This window comes from Anas platyrhynchos, chromosome 11 (assembly GCF_047663525.1).
Source record: "Anas platyrhynchos isolate ZD024472 breed Pekin duck chromosome 11, IASCAAS_PekinDuck_T2T, whole genome shotgun sequence".
In the NCBI taxonomy this organism is placed as follows: Eukaryota; Metazoa; Chordata; class Aves; order Anseriformes; family Anatidae; genus Anas; species Anas platyrhynchos.
The window spans coordinates 15,067,214-15,087,751 of record NC_092597.1 but is presented as its reverse complement, the minus strand read 5'-3'; the positions used below and the strand labels follow the sequence as shown (position 1 = coordinate 15,087,751).

Sequence of the window (20,538 nt, the reverse complement as noted above, 5' to 3'; positions counted from 1 at the left end):
ATTTATATAAACACGACGTGGCTTTATTTGCAGTTTACTTTTTCTAAACTTGGATTAAAGGTAATACCTTGAGGTGAGTTTAGTTTTACAGCCTTTGAGTAAGTCTTAATTCTGATCTGGATGGCTTGGTGTGTATCACCAAGTTCTTGTTCTTTGAGTCCTGCATCCTCTCCGCTCCTACACGCAGTTTGCATTGCCATGTGTTCAGGGTCACACTGGTCACAAAATGTTTTTGAACAGCGGTGCTGGTTAGGGCTGGGGTGCCAGGGGCCTTACCTCAGCCCTGGCACACGGCAAAGCACTGGCAGGGCCATGGGCCTGTTTCTTCCCCCCCCCTTACTCCCCAGGCAGATTAACTGCATTTGCATCTGATGAATTTTTCAGGCACATCCACAGTATGGTGCCGTTCTCAGGATAGAGACATTAGTACTTCAGGAATGGCATTGTGCCTTTGTTTTGGTAGCATCGTTGGTGCCTCCACAGAGCAGTCCTGGCTCTAAGCAGGACCACAGCTCACAGCAAGGAGCAGCAGGAGGAAAGCTGGCCGTGTGGGGTTTGTGGTGCTTAGGAAAATGTGTAGATGGGGAAAGAAAGTGTGCATGTAAGCATCCTTTCCTGGAAATAAGTGGTTGGAGGAAAAAGTGGGTTACACAGTCAGTGTAACAAGAGGAGGAAAAATTGGCCTTGCACTGCCTGGTCAGGTCTGGGCTTCCGGGACATTTCATCTTCCACAGACTCATGCATCCATTTCTCCTGTCCCTCCCTATTCCAGAGAACAGCCCATCTTCACCACCAGAGCCCATGTCTTCCAAATTGACCCCAGCACGAAGAAGAACTGGGTCCCCGCAAGCAAGCAGGCTGTAACTGTTTCCTACTTCTATGACAGCACGAGAAACAGCTATCGGATTATCAGTGTGGATGGAGCCAAGGTAGGAGGCTGATGGTACCCCGGCGTGTTTACTGTGTGGAGAGGATCGTGGCAGTCAGCCCTGGCTGGCGATAGACATAGATGGGCGGCATTGAACACATAAGTTCATAAATGTTCACTTTTTTTTTTTTTATATAAACCATCGTGGACAGTTGTAGTGACAACTGAAAAAACACAGAGCGACTTAAAAGTGATTTTTCCAAAATGAATTGACCTAGACAGGATTTTATCACCGACTAGTTTGACTTTAGTCCTAATGAGCCAAGAGCTTTAACTGCCAAAATTTTGTCTGTAGCACAGTATCTAAACACACCACCTGTGCTAGGTAGATAACACTGTGGCCTTTTTGGTGAAAAAATGTTCTTTTTAAAGGGAACAAGGAGACAGATATGTGCAGACAAGAGCTTTTGATTTAAATGCCAACTGCGTATTCCCTTTTGCATGGTTGAAATGTTTACAGGTTAGCATTTAATATTCTACTGCTTTTGCACTGGAGTTCATCAGCATTGGGTGACAAATTAGGCATGTAGACATTCCCTGCTGCCCATGCTTTTTCTCTTATTTTGTTTTGCATCCCCAAACAGTGTGCTGAAGTATTTCCTGCAAGAATCCTGGTCACTTGGGTTGAGTGGGTTGCTCAGACAACCATTTTAATACCTTTAGCACCTTCTCCCTCTGATTCGTCCCTCCAAACTAACTTGTAAGGTGACCACTTTCCCCTAGCAGACTGCAGATGTGTAAGGTAAAACATTTCACTCTTGCACAGAAATCATTGGTCATTTCTGTCATTTCAGCCAAAGCACAAAACACAGAAAAATGAGACATGTTTACAGCCTGCTCATCTGTGTTGCTGTTCAAACGAGGGTGTTTAAAATGTCACTGTCCTGGGAGAGAGCTACCTCAGAAATCATCCCTCAATAAACCGCTTATATCTGTCATGCCTACTTCACATGCTTGTTTTTCCAAACATCCCCTGTGCTGCATTTGGTTATATATTGGCTTATAAATCAGCCAAACCGCCTGTTGAAATTGATGGTGATGTTCCATTGAGATAGGTACAGCACGAATACATTGCCATCGTTACGCTGTCAGTGCCGGCATCCTCAGCTCCAGAAAGCCCCTGGTTTGCTGGGGAGCGCCCAGCCCTGTGCAAGCTGCTGGGGTCATGGATGAGTGATTAACAAAAAGCAAGCAATTATTGCTGTATGTGTTGGAGTGGGGGGGCTCAGGGCAGTGCATGCCCTCAGCCAGAGGGTCTTGCGCAGTCCTGCAGGGCATCCAAGCTCCGCTCCTTTATCAGCCCAAAAGACACCAAGAAGGAACCAGTCCCCCCGGTTGCATTTACCCCAGGAGGCAGTAAGCCTTTCCCATTAAAATTCTCTCCTGTGGCTTTGCGAGCGAGAATCAATCACTCACCACATGAATTATTCGTATTGTATCGAACCTTTGCTGATTAAGGAGCAGGTCAAGAAGAAATGGTGCCTCCACGCTTGCCTCTGGAGAGTCCCATTACCTGACCTGTCTGTTTAAGAGTACTGATATGGAAAAAGGACAGTGTTTGTACCCAGCTAATGATAGAAGTTGCTTTTTTCCCCTCAAACAACTATTGCTTAGCATTGTGACCTACTTTTCTAGTCCAAAATGAAGCCTGGTAGGACTGTGAGGAAGAATATAGGCAGTGCTGGTTGGCTTTGTCCTGCTTTCCATTCATCTCACTTATTAGAATAGAGTCTTCGTGTGTTGGCAAGTATCAGGCAGATTAGCATCGCTGCGGGCAAAATTATCCCTCTTTTAATGACAAAAAGCTGAAACTCAAGTGAAAGGAGGGACTTGGGCCTGGAGGGAAGGTGGAGATGAAGGACATGTATCTCTTACAACTCTCCATCCTTGTCTTGGCTGCAAAGTGGCTGTTCTAACAGTGTGGGACAAACACGTGTGATGCACACTGGATTGAAGAGAAATCTCATTTAAATCCAACTCAGATGCAGATACTGGATTCTTTTTTAACCTTATGTTGACTTAGATAGCGACGATAAAAATACTTTAAAATGATTAAGAATATTGGGCACTTAACTTAACCATTGTTCTTACTCAGTCACATAAGCTTCAGGCATTCAGACTGTTACCCTGGGCACTGTGTTGAGTTGCAGGTGTGCAGAATAAGATGGGGCTGCTGAAACCTTCACTGTCCTACAGAGCATGGGGCAGGCTGCACGGCGTGCACCAAAGGCGTGCTGAGCACCCTTCTGAGGCTTTGCCAACCTGATAGGCTGTGCTTTGTGTGTGGTGACAAAAAAAAAACACTGAAATGCCTGGGGAGTCAAGCATGGAAAAGCGGCAACCCAGGATTCATAATAGCTTGTACCACTTTAATTCCTCTCTGGTTCCAAGGCTGGGAGAGAATGGGTTTTATAATTCTTATATCTTCTACAGAAAAACAGGTGCTGTGGACAGTAGATTACAATTTATAGCAAAAGATTTCACAGATAGGATAAACGCATGCTCTGGATGATGTTAACCAAGATACCGTTACCAAACAAGGGAATAGATTAGTGTATCTTTTAATTACATTATAATTGACTTGTATGCTGTCGAGAAAGTAATTTCATCATGATGTTTTAAGAAGTTTCCAGCCAGAGGCTGTATAAACTGTAGCATAATGAGTGCTGGAGGGAATGATACAGTAAAATGCAAGGGCACACACTGATCTGGAGTTAATGAGACAGCCAAGAGACTTTACCATATGAAAGTCCCCAGCATTGTGGGCAAAAGTCAAACCTGTTGAAAAAATGACAAACTATGGCTATGATACAGGGAGAACATGAACTCAGAAGTGCCTGGATGCTCTGTAGCGTGTGGGGGAAGCCACGTGCAAGGCTCCTCATTAAAAGTGACCTACATTATGCAGCCTTTTAGAGGTGAAAAGGAAGTTTGAAAGCATGGAAATTGCACAGGCCGATATCCTCTGTCATCCTGTGGAATGATGCATGGCAGTGTTCTGACCGGTGGATCTGTTTGTTTTTTATTTGTTATGAATTGGAAATAAGAATTATCCAAGCCAAATAGATGAGGGAGAGGATATGAAACTTGTTTCTGTATAGAATTTGAGTAAGAAGTATAACCCTGTGGCACCTCAGAAACAAGCTTCTGCCCTCATTTTCAAATGTTCTAAATTTATATGCCTGTAAAACCTAGGATTGCAACAGCACTGTTTTTATATTTTGAAAAATAAGTTGTTAATAAGGAACACATAGCTATCTTTAAAACTTAATATCCAGCAATAAACATGATAATGGGACATTTTGAGACAGCTGCAACAAAGAAAACTGAGGCAGGAAGAGTCATCTCAGATGCCAGTCTGAACTTGTTTCTATGGGATGTTTAGTCAGATGGCCAGAAAAAAAATCAAGATTGGGGTCAAAAGACTAATAGATTGCAAAAGTAGTTTTGGTAAATACATGATACAGAAAGAAGGGCTTTGTGTTCCAGAGGAAAAAAAAAAAAAGGTCGACTGACACTCATTCCCAGTTGCTAGATGATTTTAAAGAATTTATTACCTAATGATTACCTTGAATATTAAAGATCAGCCACTAAGTCAGACATAATTGTGCTAAAGTATTGAAGAGAGAATAAGAAAAATTGCTGTGCTGGGAAAGCAAAATCAGTGGATCTATTTCTGAAGTAAAATGCAGTCAGTAAGAATACAAATACGGGCCAAATTTTGTCAATCAATATTCGTATACTGTTCCCCAAATTGAATACAGTACATGATACAGTATGGTGAAGCTGTTTGGGTGTTAAGAGGAACATATGCCCTTACGTTAGGATCTATAAGGGCACATCCTGCCAAGAACGGCCAGTGTGTTTTGGAGAGCAGAGTGAAGCGTAGAGGGACAGAGCCGCAGCAGCTTTTGGTAGCTGGTATTTGGGCCAGAAGGAATGGATGATGTGTAAATCCGTTAATATTTGGTATATTTCTGGCTGTCTCAGTTCCTGTACCAGTCCTAATTGGTACCCAGTGTAATAGCTGCTCCCCCCAGCCTCATGACCGTGTTTTTTCTGTACTCGCGAATGGAGGCGGGCATCCTCTGTACATTTATAGGAAATTCTGAATTCTACCAGTTCTGTACAGAGATTCAAAACAAATAATTTCCTTTGCCTGTGGAAATTAAATTATTTTAAGTCAGAGTTGTTAAAAATATTCTAGGGTACTTTGCCAAAAGGTAACTCTTCGATTTAAGGAGCTTTCCTTCACAGGGAGAAAAAATTGCGGGGTATAGTAACATGGATGAAATTCCTTCATTTGGCTAGTTTTTGTGTGTGTGTTTTTTTTTTCTTTCATTGACGTAAGTTCAGCCATTAAACCAATATCAACTGTTTCTCAGGAAAAAACTAACGAGTAATTTAGATATTACAAAGTTGGCACTGAATTAAAAGCAGGCTTCTGGCAACTTGTTCTGTGCAACAGCGCTGCACTGCCACGGTAGCCTTTAACTGTGCCTCTAAGACCTCAGGGATGTGATTCGCAAGGAAGAGTGGTAGGAACAACTCTGACAGGGGCTGAATTGCATTCAGAGTGGTGGGTTCGCTGATCCTGTGCTGGGTGATCTGGCAGGGGCATCCAAGGCTGCAGCAGAGCGAGCATGGGACCTCCCAGCACTTCTGCAGCCTTCACAGTGCTTGGCTCCATTGTAAGCAGATAATGAGTTGTGTAATTTGGTACTGAAACGATCAGGGGGTGTTTTACTGCCTTAGGTAGCCAGAGATAAAGGGAGGTAAAAGAATGTTAAAAGTGACCTCAGAAAGTGAAGTGTTCCCTCTGCCTCTTTCAAAGCTCATAAAGAAATCCTAAATTAAACATTACGATTTTGAAAGGTGTGTGTGAGCAAATATGTGTTTTGTCAAAGGGACGGAGATCCTTTTATTTCCCGTTTTGCCTGCCCTAGTTTTACACACTGTCACTGCCTGTCACTCGTTTTGTGTGCTGCCCGGGGTCAGGCCAGCTGCCTGGTGCCTGCCGAAACGCCAAGAGGCTGCGCTCCTTGCCCTGCTGGCGGTAGTACTGGTAGGGCTATCACTGCCAGAGAGACCCTGCTGGTAAAATCTGGTTAAATTAGCAGAAAATACTTCTTATTCCATCTTCACAGGGCTTTTTTCAGTGCTGAGTAGCTGAGCTGGATATTTTTTTCTTTCAAAACTTTTTCTGCTGTGCTCTTCTTGCCCTTCATGCCACTTCTTCCAGGCTTCTTTTCTGCTTGTCCCAGAAGGATTGCTCACCACAAAATGGGGGTCATGAGCTCCATCCTACTTCTACTTCTGACACTGAAAACCAACATGAAAAGGCCGTTTCATCAAGAGGGCAATGTGTGACACTTGTTACTGTTTGAGGAGCCCCAAAGGTGCATCCCAGCTCAGGAAAGACACTGTGCTGGGGTAAGGCGGAGGAGAGGAGAACAGGCTGTGAGCTCTGGAGCTCTGAGTGATGCAGTGATCCTGATCCAGAAAGCTTCACGTGCCAAGAGATTTCCAGTACTGAACTAGCTCAGTACTATAATACAGAAAAGTGGGTGTATTTGGTTGCTTTCATCTTCTCTTTATCCCTATCATAGTATGCTAAGTATATCATGAACTATTGCAACTAATTTCAACATGATTATTAGTGCTGGAGATGATCCTGGAGCCATAACAGAGTACTTCCAACAATGGAACTAATTAACCCCCACATAAAAGAGAATAACATCTTTTGAAATATGAAAACACAAACAATTGTAATGCATAATTCTGTCTTCCAGTGTGCACAGTTTGTATATTATAATAAACATCTCACTGCTTTTCTGCTAGTGAGATGACGAGTAAGTAAAAACATCAGTTGTGGCTTTATGATCTTTATAAATATGTAAATATAATACAGACAAGTACTTTACCATTGAGACTACAACTATAATCATACCTGTGTGTACATATTAAACTTCTGCAAATCCAGGGTAGAGCCTTTAAAATGATTTGATGCCATTTAATCCACTGCCATCCGATCAGTTTGCCTGGTAGGGCAGCTGCCATGGGGCTTTTCTCACTTCAGGTTTCCGAGCAGAAGCTGGAGGTTAATATTCGTCTCCCAGGCACCTCCCAGCACCAACTGCACCACACAAAGTACTTTGGAAGAGATGCCTGAACAGTCTCTAGCTGCTTCTCACCATCCCTTTTGGGCTTGTTGTTGCTGTAAATAATGAGGCTGGATGGGGCTGCTCTCTGAGAGGCAGCTGCTGGTTTTGTAGCAAAGTTTTCTTTGGTTTTGTGTGACGAGCAGATTAAGAGCAGGAGAGCATCTGTCCCACCCTGGGTCATAACGCACCAGTCTAACCCCAGCTGTGGTCTCTTTCTCTCAGCGAAACTATTCACAGTAAATAATTTGTATTTTGCTGTGCTGGTTTTAACATCTATTTCCCAATTTCATTTAAAGATGTTGTAGAGTTGTGGTGAGCATAACTTCCAGATTTGTAGCATCGCAGTGAAGGGCTTCAGGAGGGACTCTGAGTTTAAGGGAAACTTGCCACCAAACACGAGGCACAACTTGCTCAGCCTATGGAATATCCGAGAGAAATGTGAATTTTGGGGTGACACCAGGAAAATGCCTCTGATAATCTGTCAGGCAGTGAGTCACTAAGCTGGCAGATGCAGCGTGTGAATAGAAAACAAAATGCACATTTAAAACTGAAGATAAATAGCTATGTGCAGCCAGCACACGGAGGTGTGCAGTGGGTCCTTCTGTTGTATAAACCAAGAACTCATATTCTTCTTAAAGACTTCTTTGAAATAAGAGTGAATAAAATGAAGGTAAAATGACAGCCCCCAGCGATCTTTAAATATTTGTGTTGTCTGTGTTTGTAGTGTACCCCTCTTGAGTAAGCTACTTATGTTTGTGTTTCTCTCTAGATGTTAAAGTAACTTGAGAATATTTTCTTTGAAGTTTGGTGGTGAGGAAATACAGCATAAGGGAGAAGCAGAGCTGTCAGCCAAGCATGGGACTACCCACTTGCATCATCCTTTATTTGCTTAAGGTGATATCAAATATTCAGAAATTCAGGCTGAGGGGAGGTGCAGGGTTTCGTAACTGGTAAGACAGTACTTTGCCTGCAGTTGTGTCTGCAGAAGAATTTTTAGCGGTTGCCAGGACTGGTTTGGATAGGTAGAGCTGGTAACGTTGGGTGCGCTTGTGCAGACAGGTCCTTGAGTGAGGGGAAAAAAAAAAAAAAAGTAAGTGCTGTTAAGGCTTAACTGCAGCAGTTATTTCCGAATTGCTAATACCAGTGGAGATGAGCTGGGAACGGAGGGAAGCATTAAAAATGTTTGTGCAAACAAGACCTGGGGCTGTGAGTGAAAGAGAGCTTGTCAGAAGCTGGGAAATGGAGCAAAGTAAATACCAGGAAATGTGGTGGGTCCCCTGAGACTGCATCAGCCACAAGTCCTGAGCGCCTGCTGAAGGTGTGTTTTGGTTGGAGCTGTGCAACTTGTATCGCTTCGATGTTTCTCTATTAATCTCTTTCCAAGTTATTACATTTGAAATGTGAAAAATCCTCTGCTCATTGTCTGGATTATTTCTGGAAGGAAATCCTTCAGAAGCCAGTTAGTAAGCTGAGGAGAACAGATAACACAGTGCTGGCAACAGCTGTACCTTTGACATAAGAATGGAAGCACATCTGCCGCTGCTTGATCCTATCTGGCTGATTTTCCTCCGTGCCTCTACAGTGCATGCATGTGCCACCGGCCCTGTGGAGAGAGCACACACAACTGAATCGCAGCATCAGCGCTGTGGAAACCTTCTCATAAACACGATTTATTACTCTTTAAAAAGTAAAAGTTAAAAATCCATGCTAGCGGATTTCTTGCTGCACCAGCAAACGGGGAGACTTCTGACTGGGCTGGTTTTCCCTTTTTATAACCTCTCCATAAAATTTCTTGGAAAAGCTCTGTTTCAGGTCACAGTCCTTGATTTTAGTAGAGCTTTTGAAGAATCTGTAACAAGTTTTTGGAGAAAATAATCCATGACTGTAATTAGGTGAAAATTGACGGAAAAAAATCAAGATTTTTAGCGAGATCGTCAACATAGGCACAACATCGTAGGGTTTGCAAAAGCTTTCCCTTACCTTTTTGGTTTCATTAGATATACGGAGCAAAACCTTGGGGAAATGTGAGTTTTTACCTCATAAAACCTTTCATACTTGCTCACCAAAACTCAGGGAGCATGGTAGTGCTCACCTTGGGTGCAGGCTTTGCAGTGTGCTGCTTTTTTCCTTCAGAAGCAATGCTGAGGGGGTTGGTGCCTGGGGGTGAGCTGAGCACATGTTCTGTCCCCTTGAGCTTTCCTCAGCTTCATCCCAGAAGGACCTTGCTTGATTTGTTACAAGAAGCTCTGCCTCCTCTGCGTTATATTAGGGACTTCTGTCAAGAATTGCAATTAATGCAGCACTTGTTAGCTGTTGGTTGACTAATATGAGACTTTTACTCCCTCTTATTATTATGTTTTTTAAGTTCAGCTACTGAACGTAATAAAGGATGATTTCTATAAGCTGTGCTTTATGAAGCTCTGAGGATTGCTTGTCCAATGAAGCAGCTGCATCAATTATTTGTTCCCTTCTACCCCCTGCTGTAGTGCCAGAGGTATATAATACTTGGAAATCCCCACTCTGAGAGTTAACGTATCAGACGTGCTAATCAAGTCATGCCAGATGGAGTTTATAAATAAACTACACTGCATTGTGTATTCTTAAAATTTAAGCATCAAACATAATTCACTGTAATATTTTCCTAGCTCAAAAAATATAAATAAATAAATAAATGACAATGAAGCAAACAACAACAGCAACCAAAACACATATTGCTTCTTCCTTGATTCTGGATTGTGGGGTTGCATCCAATGGCAACACAGTTGTTAGATGGAAAACAAGGAATTGTGTAAAAGACTGTCAGCCACTAAAAACTAAATGACATCCAAAGCTGGTTCTCCCTGAGGAGTGAACAAAATGATCTCACAAGCCCCAGATAACCTCCACCTACCTTTATTTTCTAACAGCAAAATAAGCGATGAGCCATCTCTGAGGATGCAGAAGGGTTTTTATTTTACGTTGTCTCATGGCTACCGCATATGTTCAGTTAGGTTAGCATGTTGTTCCTAAGTGTTGCCAGGCCTGATTGCCCGTGTCAGACTGTCATCTAACTGTGACCGTTTTTGTGTGCTTTAGAAGACGCCAAGTAGACCCTGTCCTCTCCCAGGAACAATGTACCTGTTCTTCTTGGTCATTCCTCATGCCAAGGGACACAAGGCAGTAGTAAACTACGTCATTGCTGACTGCTCGTTGGGGTGTGTAGGTTACTAATCAGAACAGAGGCATTTTTAAGGATTCCACTTGGCCATGGACTTGTCATTCTTCCTGTGTCATACTGCTCATGTCCTACGTCCCTGCTCCAGGCTGCTGGCTTCTCCTTCCCAGACATCATCTCAGCCCTGTCTTTAAGTAGCATTGGTCATCTTTTCTTTGTCTGACTCATTCAGTTTCTGCATCTTTAACTACTCCTACCTTTTGCAAGTGCTTTTGTGACACATAAGCTCTAGGACAATTTGAGATCCTGGGACAAGGCATTTCTGACCTCTGCACAGGGGCCTTCAGGCTGAAGAGAATCACAGGAGGATGTTGTGAGGCAGCTTCAAGGATGCAGACAAGGATGTGTGCTTAAATGCTTCATGTAGGCATTCGGTTATACTCTGCACAAAGGCTAGATGCTTTATTAAATCCTCAAAAGCATGAACGTGATATAACTATGTATTTTTTGTTGTACCTAACTGTAGATAATGCAGCCTTCTCCCCTACCCTATTTGTAGTCACCAGGAAAAAAAAAAAAAAAAAAAGATCTCCACTGTGTTCTCCTCCAATCTCTGATAGGTTAGAAATCTTTTTTTCTCATGTGAAAATAACACACAAGCATATTTGTCTGTACATTTTATTAAGCATTGCATGAAATTCCTGGGTAACAATTTGTTCCAGAGCAGAGGGTCTGAAAAGCCTCGCTGTAGCTTTGCTTCATGAAACAGCTGCTGGTGCTCTGAGCCGGGTGGGTGGATGTGTGTGCTGTGCCGAAAAGGAAGAGAAATTCTAGTCAGATGTCAAAGCAAAAATAGGAGATTTTAGAGATTTAGACTGGGTGGAGGAGGTGGGAAACCAACTCTGCAGAGATGTTAATTACCTCAGGAAGAAAAAGAGCACAATGGAGTAGGTGTAGCAGGAGATTTGCTTAATAGAATTCACATCACTGTGAACCCACTTTTGTTGCATTTAGACAGGTTCTTGGTGAGGACTTTACAACAGAAATATTTTAATAGAGGAAAAACAGTTATTAGTCTTTTTATCTGGGGGGGAAGGTATTTTTACATCTCTTTTCATAAAAGAGGCCAAAAGCTACTTCCACATCCAAGTCATGCATGTTTTTTGTTTGATTTGTTGCCTTCTGGGGTTAAAAATGGATTATGCTGGGGATGGAAGGTGGACCTCTAGGGGGAAAAAAATCTAAATGCAGCTGTAGAAATGGCCCTTTTCCATGCAGAGCAAGCAGCAGCAGCAGCACGTGAGAGGTGTTACTCACAAAATGTGAATCTCCTCTCTGTAGAGGGAGCTTGGGCTGAAAAGGAAATGCTTTGGACTGCAGCAAGTCCTCTTTGGCTTCTGAGGAGCCCTGGCATCCTTCTGCTCGCATGGTGTGTGGGGATCACTGCACTTCCCCTTCCACTCCTGCCCCCTTAGCACTGCACAGTTATGGAAGCTTGAAAGCCATGGGTGGGTGAAATACTTGCATCCTGGTTAACCGGGTAGAACAGAAATTCTTGAAAAGCAGCAGCTGGCCTGGCTTGCCAGCACTGTGGGGGTACAGTGCTCAGTGGCTGGAGCAAGAGGCTGGCGAGGCTGGCAGTGGATATCCTGGCAGCTCCAGGCCCCCCAGTCATGTCCAAGTGATGCAGTGGAGCAGGAGGAACAGAAACACTGAGAATGTCAGTGGTCTTTTTAACAAGCTTATGGTTGCTTCCAATCTACTTATGCTGCTTTCTGTTTTCCCATGCTTTTTTTTTTTTTTTTTTTTTTAAGGACCTTCTACAAAGACTTAGCAAATAGGGTGGGGAGAGACATTTCATCATATCTGCTGGCCCTGATTTGTAAAACAACCATACTTAATCCTCCTGCGTTACAGGTTCACTGTTTTGGCCAAAGGCTGTTCTTTCTTCCGTCCCAAGTTCTTGCTATGAGTGTGTCTTTGTGCCTCTCCCGATCCCCTCTGGTAGACAGACCGAGCTGGGGACGCTATTTTCCTTTTAGTGGAGCTGTCTCAGTTAACAGTGCATATGTGTGTGCTAGCTTTGTGGGACTGGAGACGATCTGACATCACAGGGTCACAGCTAAGCACTTTACTTATGCAATCCAATGTGCAGGTGCTGCTACAGGCTGCAGGTTACTTTTATTTATTTTTTAATTTGGAAGGAGACAAAGAGCTCTAAACGCCACACAGGTTAGCACCTTCCTCATGGTGTGATTTCACTCGTGTGTAATGTGCAGTTTCTGCCTCCATAGGCCAGTAATACGTTGGTGAAAAGGCATTGCATGTAAGTCTGTTGGCAGAGACACAAAGCACGGTCGATAGCGAAGGATAGTGCAAATCATGGAAATGTAGGTGGATACATTCTACAAAGGAGTTGCTAAATGTTTGGGATAGAGGGAGAATTTCTCAGCAAATCCACCCCGTCTCGTCTTCAAATCCGGGGTCAGGAGCACTTCTGATTCCTGTCAACTTGGTGAGCTAGAAGAACCTGCTGAGCCTGTGATCGCTGTAGCCAGAGGACTGGCAGCTTCCTTCCCTCTTAATTCTGTTTTTAGACTGAGATACATCTTTACTGAAGATTAGCAACCTGGTGGGTTGGGGAAATTAAATTTCACAAGGGCTGCAAACTGGAAAGCATATATTGAGAGGTGTGAAAATGAAACGGGGAGGTTTTAATGTAGTGACTTCTTAATGAGTAGATACTATGATCTTGAGCCTCAGGGCTTTTCTGGAGGTGAGGTTACTTCAGAATAACTGGTGATGTGATTTTAAAGGGGAAATTCCAGAATAATTCCTAACCTGGCACTGTTGCCCCAGAATAATCATCAGTGAGGTGTTGTGACACGGGGAGTTTAGGAAGGGACCCTTTAATTACTCGAGGCTTCCCGTAAAATAAAAGGCGGCTGTGTATACGTACACTGCTCATAGGGTATGAGCGGTGTGAGCTGCCAATAACAATTTTTCTTCTGCACAGGTCATCGTGTGACCTCTCTGCTTGATTTATTTGGCAGTTTCTCTCTGTGGGAAGGCAGCAAGATGGGTCTGTTACAGCCTCTGAGGGTTCTGCTCTCCGCCAGCTTATTTGCATGGCTGTTATCTGATGAATATGCCCAGTGTGTTCCTAAACGTCTGGAGTCATTGCTGGTTGATGTAGCACTACTTTGTACTGTGAAAATTCTTCAGTGTCATCTTCAAATAAAAATTTAGATCTGTCAGGATTGTTTTTCTCCCAAAGGAAGTGAAATTAGTATGAGATTTTATTTGGCTCGTGCAGACATATCAGGAGTGTTTGCCATCTGATACGCTGGCATCTAGATGAGAGCATAGGCAGATTTTTTTTTAACCACATGTAGACAACGCAGTCAGTGTGATGAATGAGTTTATTATTCTGTGAGGTGCTTATTATATTATGCTCCCCTTTGCCTTTGTCTGTAGGGAGAACTCTTTAACCACTTCAGGGACTGCACTGCAGTTGATTAGAGAGCTGCTTGGCTTTTGCATCCATTGCCCTGGATGAAAGTCCACAAGTTCATGCAGTTTTCTGATACAGCTGGAATTCCGTCATGTGTTACAGGAATGAGGACCAACCACAAACCTGTCTCATAAGAGCACATTTGAACTGATGAGTGGATTATGGTAATGGATTGCAGGTAGGGGTGGACAGGAGCCTGGGGGCTTCTGCCAGGAGCGGCTTTCAGACAGTGCCCTTGCCCTCCTCTGCTATTCCTCTCAGCTCCTTCTTCCTTTGAAAGTCAAAAACTCTGGCCCATCCTTCCATCCAAAAAGGAGACTTTCCTGCTGTTGTTGAGCACCCTTGGTGCAATGGCCACAGACACCTCCCCACCTCCTCCCCAGACTGGAAATGTTGTCCTGGGTATAGGGAGGAGTGGTCAGGAGCGTTTTCTTTCAGATTTCATGTAGCTAGGGTTGAGCCAGCTGTGGGGCAGGGGACAGGCTGCATTACCGGGCAGGAGCACAAGCAACCCTTTTTCTTTGAAATACCAACACTGGTTGCCACCTTTCTTTCTTCTTAGCCCAACCGTGGTGATTGCTTGCTAGCAAACGTAGCCTCTGCTCTTGAGAGATTAGCAGGTTTACAGGTGAGGAACTGAGTCCAGTGTGACAGCATCTTCCTGCAAGGGTGACGGGGTGAAGACAGGGAGGAGGACCAGGTGGCCAAGTGCAGTGTCCCCCTTCTCCGGACTGTTCCCGTGTAGCTCTAAGTTAATCTCCTTAAACTTTTCCTTAGGTTTTCACTTGTCTGCGGGAGCGCAGGATGTCTGGAGTGCCTGACTGACAGAGAGGGTTTGAAAAAAAGGTAGAGCTGGCTTCCAAGCAGTTTTGCTAATTGCAGCTTATTATAAATTTAACAGATGAACTGTCAGTTTCTTGAAGGTGTGTGATCACCACAACCTTTTCCTGGATTCTGCGCTGGCTACAGAAAAAAATTAACCTCTAAGGTACTAAGCTAATGTGCTTCATCTCTGTGCTCAATAAGATGTTTTACCATTTACAATTTGTAGGCTTCTTTATTCTTCTTATCATAATTATCAATAATATTGGACTGTGGTCTAAGTGATCTCTTCGGTGTGTTTTTTCTATTTGAATTTACTGAATTATTGTTTTAGGAGGTATGGAAGGATGATGCTGTTCTCAGAGGCTGCTTCTCATGGAGGACACTCTTGCCTTTCAATAAGAGGGGTTATTTTATTACTTTTTTTCCCAAAGATGGCTAATTTGATAGGCACAGAAGGACTGAAATAATACCTTTTATCACTAGAATTTTCTGGGTATTTTAGAGCTTCTAAAATAAATTCAGTAACTGAAGAAACCAAGCATGTTTAAGTAGTTCACCTCTCTGACGTTAGATTTTTGAGTATACATATTGCACTTTGTTTAAAGTTTTGGGAAAACATCCTGATTTTTCTGGGTTGGTGGTAGCTTTCCCTCCCTTTCTTGTGACTCATTGTATCATACAGTCCTCCTATCATCATCCTCCCTTTGAATTGTCAAAACCATACATAAAGTCTTTGACAGCTTTGATTTTCTTTTAATTTAAATCTCTGCAATTGCGCTTAGATTTTATATTGGCTGCATTTCTGCTGTGTGACTCAGCTAGAACAGAGCACATCTGGGCAGCTTTCTTTATGCCTCCACCTATGAGACAGCCACCCAAAAACAGGTTTTGTCTCTAAAAGCTCATTTCTATACAGTATGTGTCAACCAGCGCTGGTTGAAGTATCACCTCTCTCCCTTCTCATCCTGATTCTTCCCATAAAAAAAACAAAACAAAACAAAAAAACCCACCACCCTACTACTTCAGGAGCATCAGCCACCTGGCCCTGCTCTGCTTTGATCTTCGTGGTAAAGCTTTCAGCGACAATGTTTTCACACTGCTTTTGAACTTGGTCTGAAGCGACTCGTTTTGCATGAAAGGCATTACCTGTGCTCGTGGCAGGATGTTTGTGGGAAAGTGATGGTGCAAAGCAGGGGGAACCACTGAAGGTGAGCAAGTTCTAAGGGAGAAAATAAAAGCATCTGCACAGGGGTCAGAGTTAAGGAGGGGATGGAAGCAAGGAATGCTCTTTCTCTGATAAATTTAATTCACACTTTTTGCTAAATGTAAGAGACAGCTTAAGAAAAAAAAAATGCTCAGAATACATAGTAAATGATGTTGCCAGGATACTTCCTGATCATGTTAATTAAACTGTCCCACAGTTTTGGCTTAATTACTGCATAATTTGCATATTGGAAATGATGGTGTGCGGTACCAAAGAAAGCTTGTGTTCTGCTAGGAGGAAGAGCATTGCACAGGAATTCATTTCCAAGGGAAGGAGTCTCTAGACTCATCTAACGATGTATATGGAAAATAAAGTTAAGATTTTTGTTAATGAATTGGCATATATCTCATTCCTTTTTGTACGATTACATTTTATGCTTTTTCTGCTCAGTTCCTGAGAGACCTTGTCCCAGTGGCCTCCCTCCTGTTGGCTATTCCTTTAATTACAAGATCCAGTGCTGCTTTCAAGGCTGCTGAACCAGATATTAGTTAACCTGGGTAAAAGTGGCAGAATATTTATCTTGAAGACGCCCACATTTGAAACTGTATATGCATTGTTGGTGACGCACTTTACAACCCTCCCAAGTTAAACTCATTGTTAAGCTATCAGTTTCTCCTTGTCTTGATTTTTTTTTCTGTTTCCCACATGTGTCTGGCATCCTACATGTGGCTGCCTGAGGCCAGATGGGGAAATGCAGAAATATCTCCAGTTCTGAGGCAGGCGCTGCTGGTGGACACCAGGCTTGGTGCCTGGCCAGGCAGTGGCAGTGGCTGTGCGCTTCCACACTGAGACTCCAGCTTTGAAATGCTGAAAAAAAGTGGATTTTGAATCTGCATTTCTACCAGGGTGGTTTTATACCTCCTGCCCCTGCTATTACTTTGTGTTCAGTGGTGTTCCTGCAGTGGTGTTCAACTGCGGGACCATGATGGTACTCTGGAAAAAGAAGACAAGAAAATATCCAAATTCTTACATCCAGTAAGACAATATATGAAACTGTTTTGGTAAAAATTCTTTCGAATGCAGCAATTTCCCAAGTCAGCCTGCTAATTGCTGTGAATGATGTTGTTGCTAGGATATACATTTCCGATGTGGCTTCTGCTTTTTAATCCTTTTTTGATCTGTTTCTAAACAGGTGATCATAAACAGCACAATCACACCCAACATGACCTTTACTAAAACATCACAGAAGTTCGGCCAGTGGGCGGACAGCAGAGCAAATACCGTGTTTGGTTTGGGCTTTCCCTCCGAGCAGCAGCTGACCAAGGTAACGGGGCGCGGGGAATTTCTGCACAGGCTGTCTTGTTTGCTGAGAGTGAAGAATTGCATGCATCCATCCCACCTCTTCCAGACTGGATGTTTCTGCATGTCCTTTTCCTTCATGGAAGTTGACTATTTCCTATATTTTTCTAATGTCTGTATGTACAGAAGCAGGCTGTACATAAGCAAACTTCATGGTCAAAACCATAAATTAAATTGGATCACTGACAACAGTACTGCTGTGGTGATCTTGATCTCTCGCTCAGCGTGGCTGAAAGCATTTGTGTTTCCAGATGTTTGCAGAAACAATCTGGCTCTGAAGGATTTTGTGCCATCTCCCTGGCCTATTTGCTCATTTCTGCAGAGAGTGGCACTAAAAACAAAGTGAACCACCTGCGTGTGGGCAGAGCTGGGGGATGAGCAGTCAGGGAGTTGGTCCCAAGTGTGGCTGCATCCCCCAGAGCTGCACCCAGACCTTGGTATGAACACAGTGCTGCTCTGGGGCAGGGACTGGCTGCAGCAGCAGGCTTGGAAAGCGTAGGGCTGCCTCTTGTAATGAATAACCAGCAGTTCAAAATGCACTCTCTGTCATTAGATTAGTGGTCTTGCCAAGTGCTCATCAAATGGCTGAGATGTTTTTTTTGTTCGTGCAACAAAAAAGCATTACTTATCTAGCACATAGCTGACACTTGAAGCATGGCTACTTGGCACCAGGTTTTAACAGTTAACTAAACATCGTGTCCTTGGGCATGGTACACAGTCTCTCATGCTGCTGTCCTCTTGCGTGCTTTGATTCAAAAGGAAGCCTGAGAACTTTGTAGTGTCTAAAATAACAGAGGCAAGCCACTGGAATTGAAGGAAGACTTTTAATCAATTGAATTGCTACAGGATTTTATTATTCTAAAAATATCTTACCAAGTTCTTGCAATTTCCAAATAACTGGATGTTTTTTAATTTATTTTTTTGCAAGTGTTTCTTAAATGCAAAGCATAGTTTACTTTACATGTTATTTTAATTTTGGACTTGAGACATCCATAAAGGTGGCATGGCAATAATCTGCTATCCTGGGATGCTAAGGCCAGCCTATCAATTACGTGCAAAACTTTATAAAAAAGGAGATGTTGGTGACAGTTATGATTTATGATTCTTAGACTTAATCAAATGTAGAGGAGTGCTCAGTTCACCTGTGGATATTCTTCATTCCCATGACAAAGAGGCATTTATAATAGCTAAATAAGCAGCATGGGAATATGGGAGGGTTAAAGTAGACGTAGGCCAATAGTTGGTTTTGAGTAACAGAGAAGCATGATACAATGATACAATCCAAATGAAAGAATTAACACTTTTGGAGGTCCTTGCACCCTAATGAGAGATTTTGCCATATTCTCGAACACTGTCCAAAGACACACTGAGAATAAGTTTAATGCTGGTGCTAGAAATACCAGCCACAATACTGGCCAGTACGATGTGGGCAAACAGGAGCGGATCCAAATAACATACTGTGTGGGCACAGGGGCCTCAGGAGCATCTGTGATCCCCTCCAGATCCATTTGCACTTCTATTTGCACAGTGTGACCTGCTGAAGGACCCATTGCCAATACTACAGCCTTCTACTTGCAGGAAAAGCTTTCAAAACCAGCAGAAAGACTGTTTCTGCCCAGAATACTGAAGAGAGATGGCTTAAGGGGCACTTCTGAAAATGGCTTAAAATGATCTATTAAAAAAAAAAAATCTGACAGTTGTCTGTCTGGAAAATGTTAGAAAATCTGTCTTATTACTGCCATGCAAAGCAATGGGACAAAGAGATCCCTTATCATCGTGCTCCTCAGTTAAATTATTAAACCATTAGTACAGAAGATCAGAGATGGTGAAGAGATTAGAGAAGTATAAGTGTATTGGGAATAGTAAAATCAAGTTTCATTTTATTCTGATGTCATTACACTCATAAAAGATACAAATAAAAGCTTGCCAGCTTTACTGGAAATAACTGAAGCTTTTAGCCAGGAGTTAGGAGGACATGCTGAAGCTCCTGTAAACCAGAGATCAATATCCCTAGCTTAAAATAAATAAATAAGTAAATAAAACTGAAGAATATCTGCTGAAAACAATGAATAGTAATGAGACATGAGAAGAGGTTAGCATGCCTAAAAACTTCTACACTTTCAAGCATATTGGCTGGCCTAATAAAAGATAATGCCTCTTTCTAATGCCTTGCCTCCCTGGAGACACTTAAGCATTAATCCATACCTATAGGGACGAGCAGCTCAAATTAAACATGAGCCATTAATGAAAACTGCTTTCAGTGACCTAGTAACCTAATTGCCATTCACATTGACCGGGAGAGTCCCAGTGTTTTTAGTTAATGTACTGCTCGGGGTCCTTTTCCCTCCCTTCAGCACCTTTCCCCCTTCCTGCCCCATGCCTCAAAAAGGTCTCAGGACATTACTCAAACGTTGCTACACCAAAATTGAAGCAGGAATCAAAACAGAATTAATGGTGCGGCTGGCCGTGATGAAGAGGCAGGGCTGATGCTGTAAAAGTAGCGATGTGTTTTGCACACCAAGCTGTTAAGCAAAATTTCTGCTATCAGTCAAGGTGCTTTGGCACAGACATGATAATCTGAGGAGCTGGAGGTGGCCAAGGGCATGGGGACAGAGATTTATACAGGTGAGAAGCCCAGCAAACTTGGACTTTGCACATCGTAAAGTAACAGCAGACGGCTTCTGGGAAGCACCAGACCTTAAATTTTGATTGTTGCATGCGGGTTTTATGTGTGTGGCGTGCGGTATTTGCCCGGCAGGGCACAGGCAGCCCACCCTCTCCCCCAGCCCAGCCGTGCTGGCAGTGCTCTTGCTGTGCTGCAGCAAGCTCCCGGCTGCTTTCTGCAGCAAATGCTCTCGTCCCCTGCCAGTCTGCCTGGCACTGAGATATGCATGGGACTGCTGCGGGCGGGAGCAGCTGCTCCACGTGTCCGACACCACCACGATTTGTCAGGAGGAGACATAAATGCCAGATCAGGAGCTTAAAATTTACACGCACATAAATAATGCTTCTTAATGCATAAAATGCTAAGAAGGTCTCTCTCTATATATATATTTCTCCAGGTGACAGGCTGGCTGCAGATTTGAACAGCTTTTAAATAATCCGTGCAATGCACAGTAGCATCTTTGAGTCCCCACTAAATTTCCTTGGCCAAGACTCCTAATCACCCAGCACTCGTGTGCTGCCATGTCCTTGGACTGAAGGGCTTTGCAAGTGTTGGGAGCTGCAAATCCGTTCTGCAGCTTGGCCTCAGTTTCCTAGGGCAATGGGAAATGCATCAGTAGCCACGATGGACCACTGAAGTGGTGTTTGGCTGATGCTTCTCCTACTCTGGTCTGTCTTTGTCTGCCCAAGGACAGGATGGAGGAAAGGGAAGGTGAAGGGAGCAGA

The 20,538-nt window shown here is 43.3% G+C and overlaps 1 protein-coding gene across 1 annotated transcript in view; it reads left to right on the top strand.

Moving 5' to 3' along the window:
• HOMER2 (homer scaffold protein 2) overlaps window positions 1-20,538 on the top strand; it is a 53,794-nt gene that overhangs the window by 20,326 nt on the left and 12,930 nt on the right. The window contains exons 2-3 of the mRNA XM_038185034.2: window positions 773-929; window positions 16,982-17,113. Of these exons, the coding sequence (XP_038040962.1) occupies window positions 773-929; window positions 16,982-17,113 (289 nt within the window). The remainder of the gene's footprint in view (window positions 1-772; window positions 930-16,981; window positions 17,114-20,538) is intronic.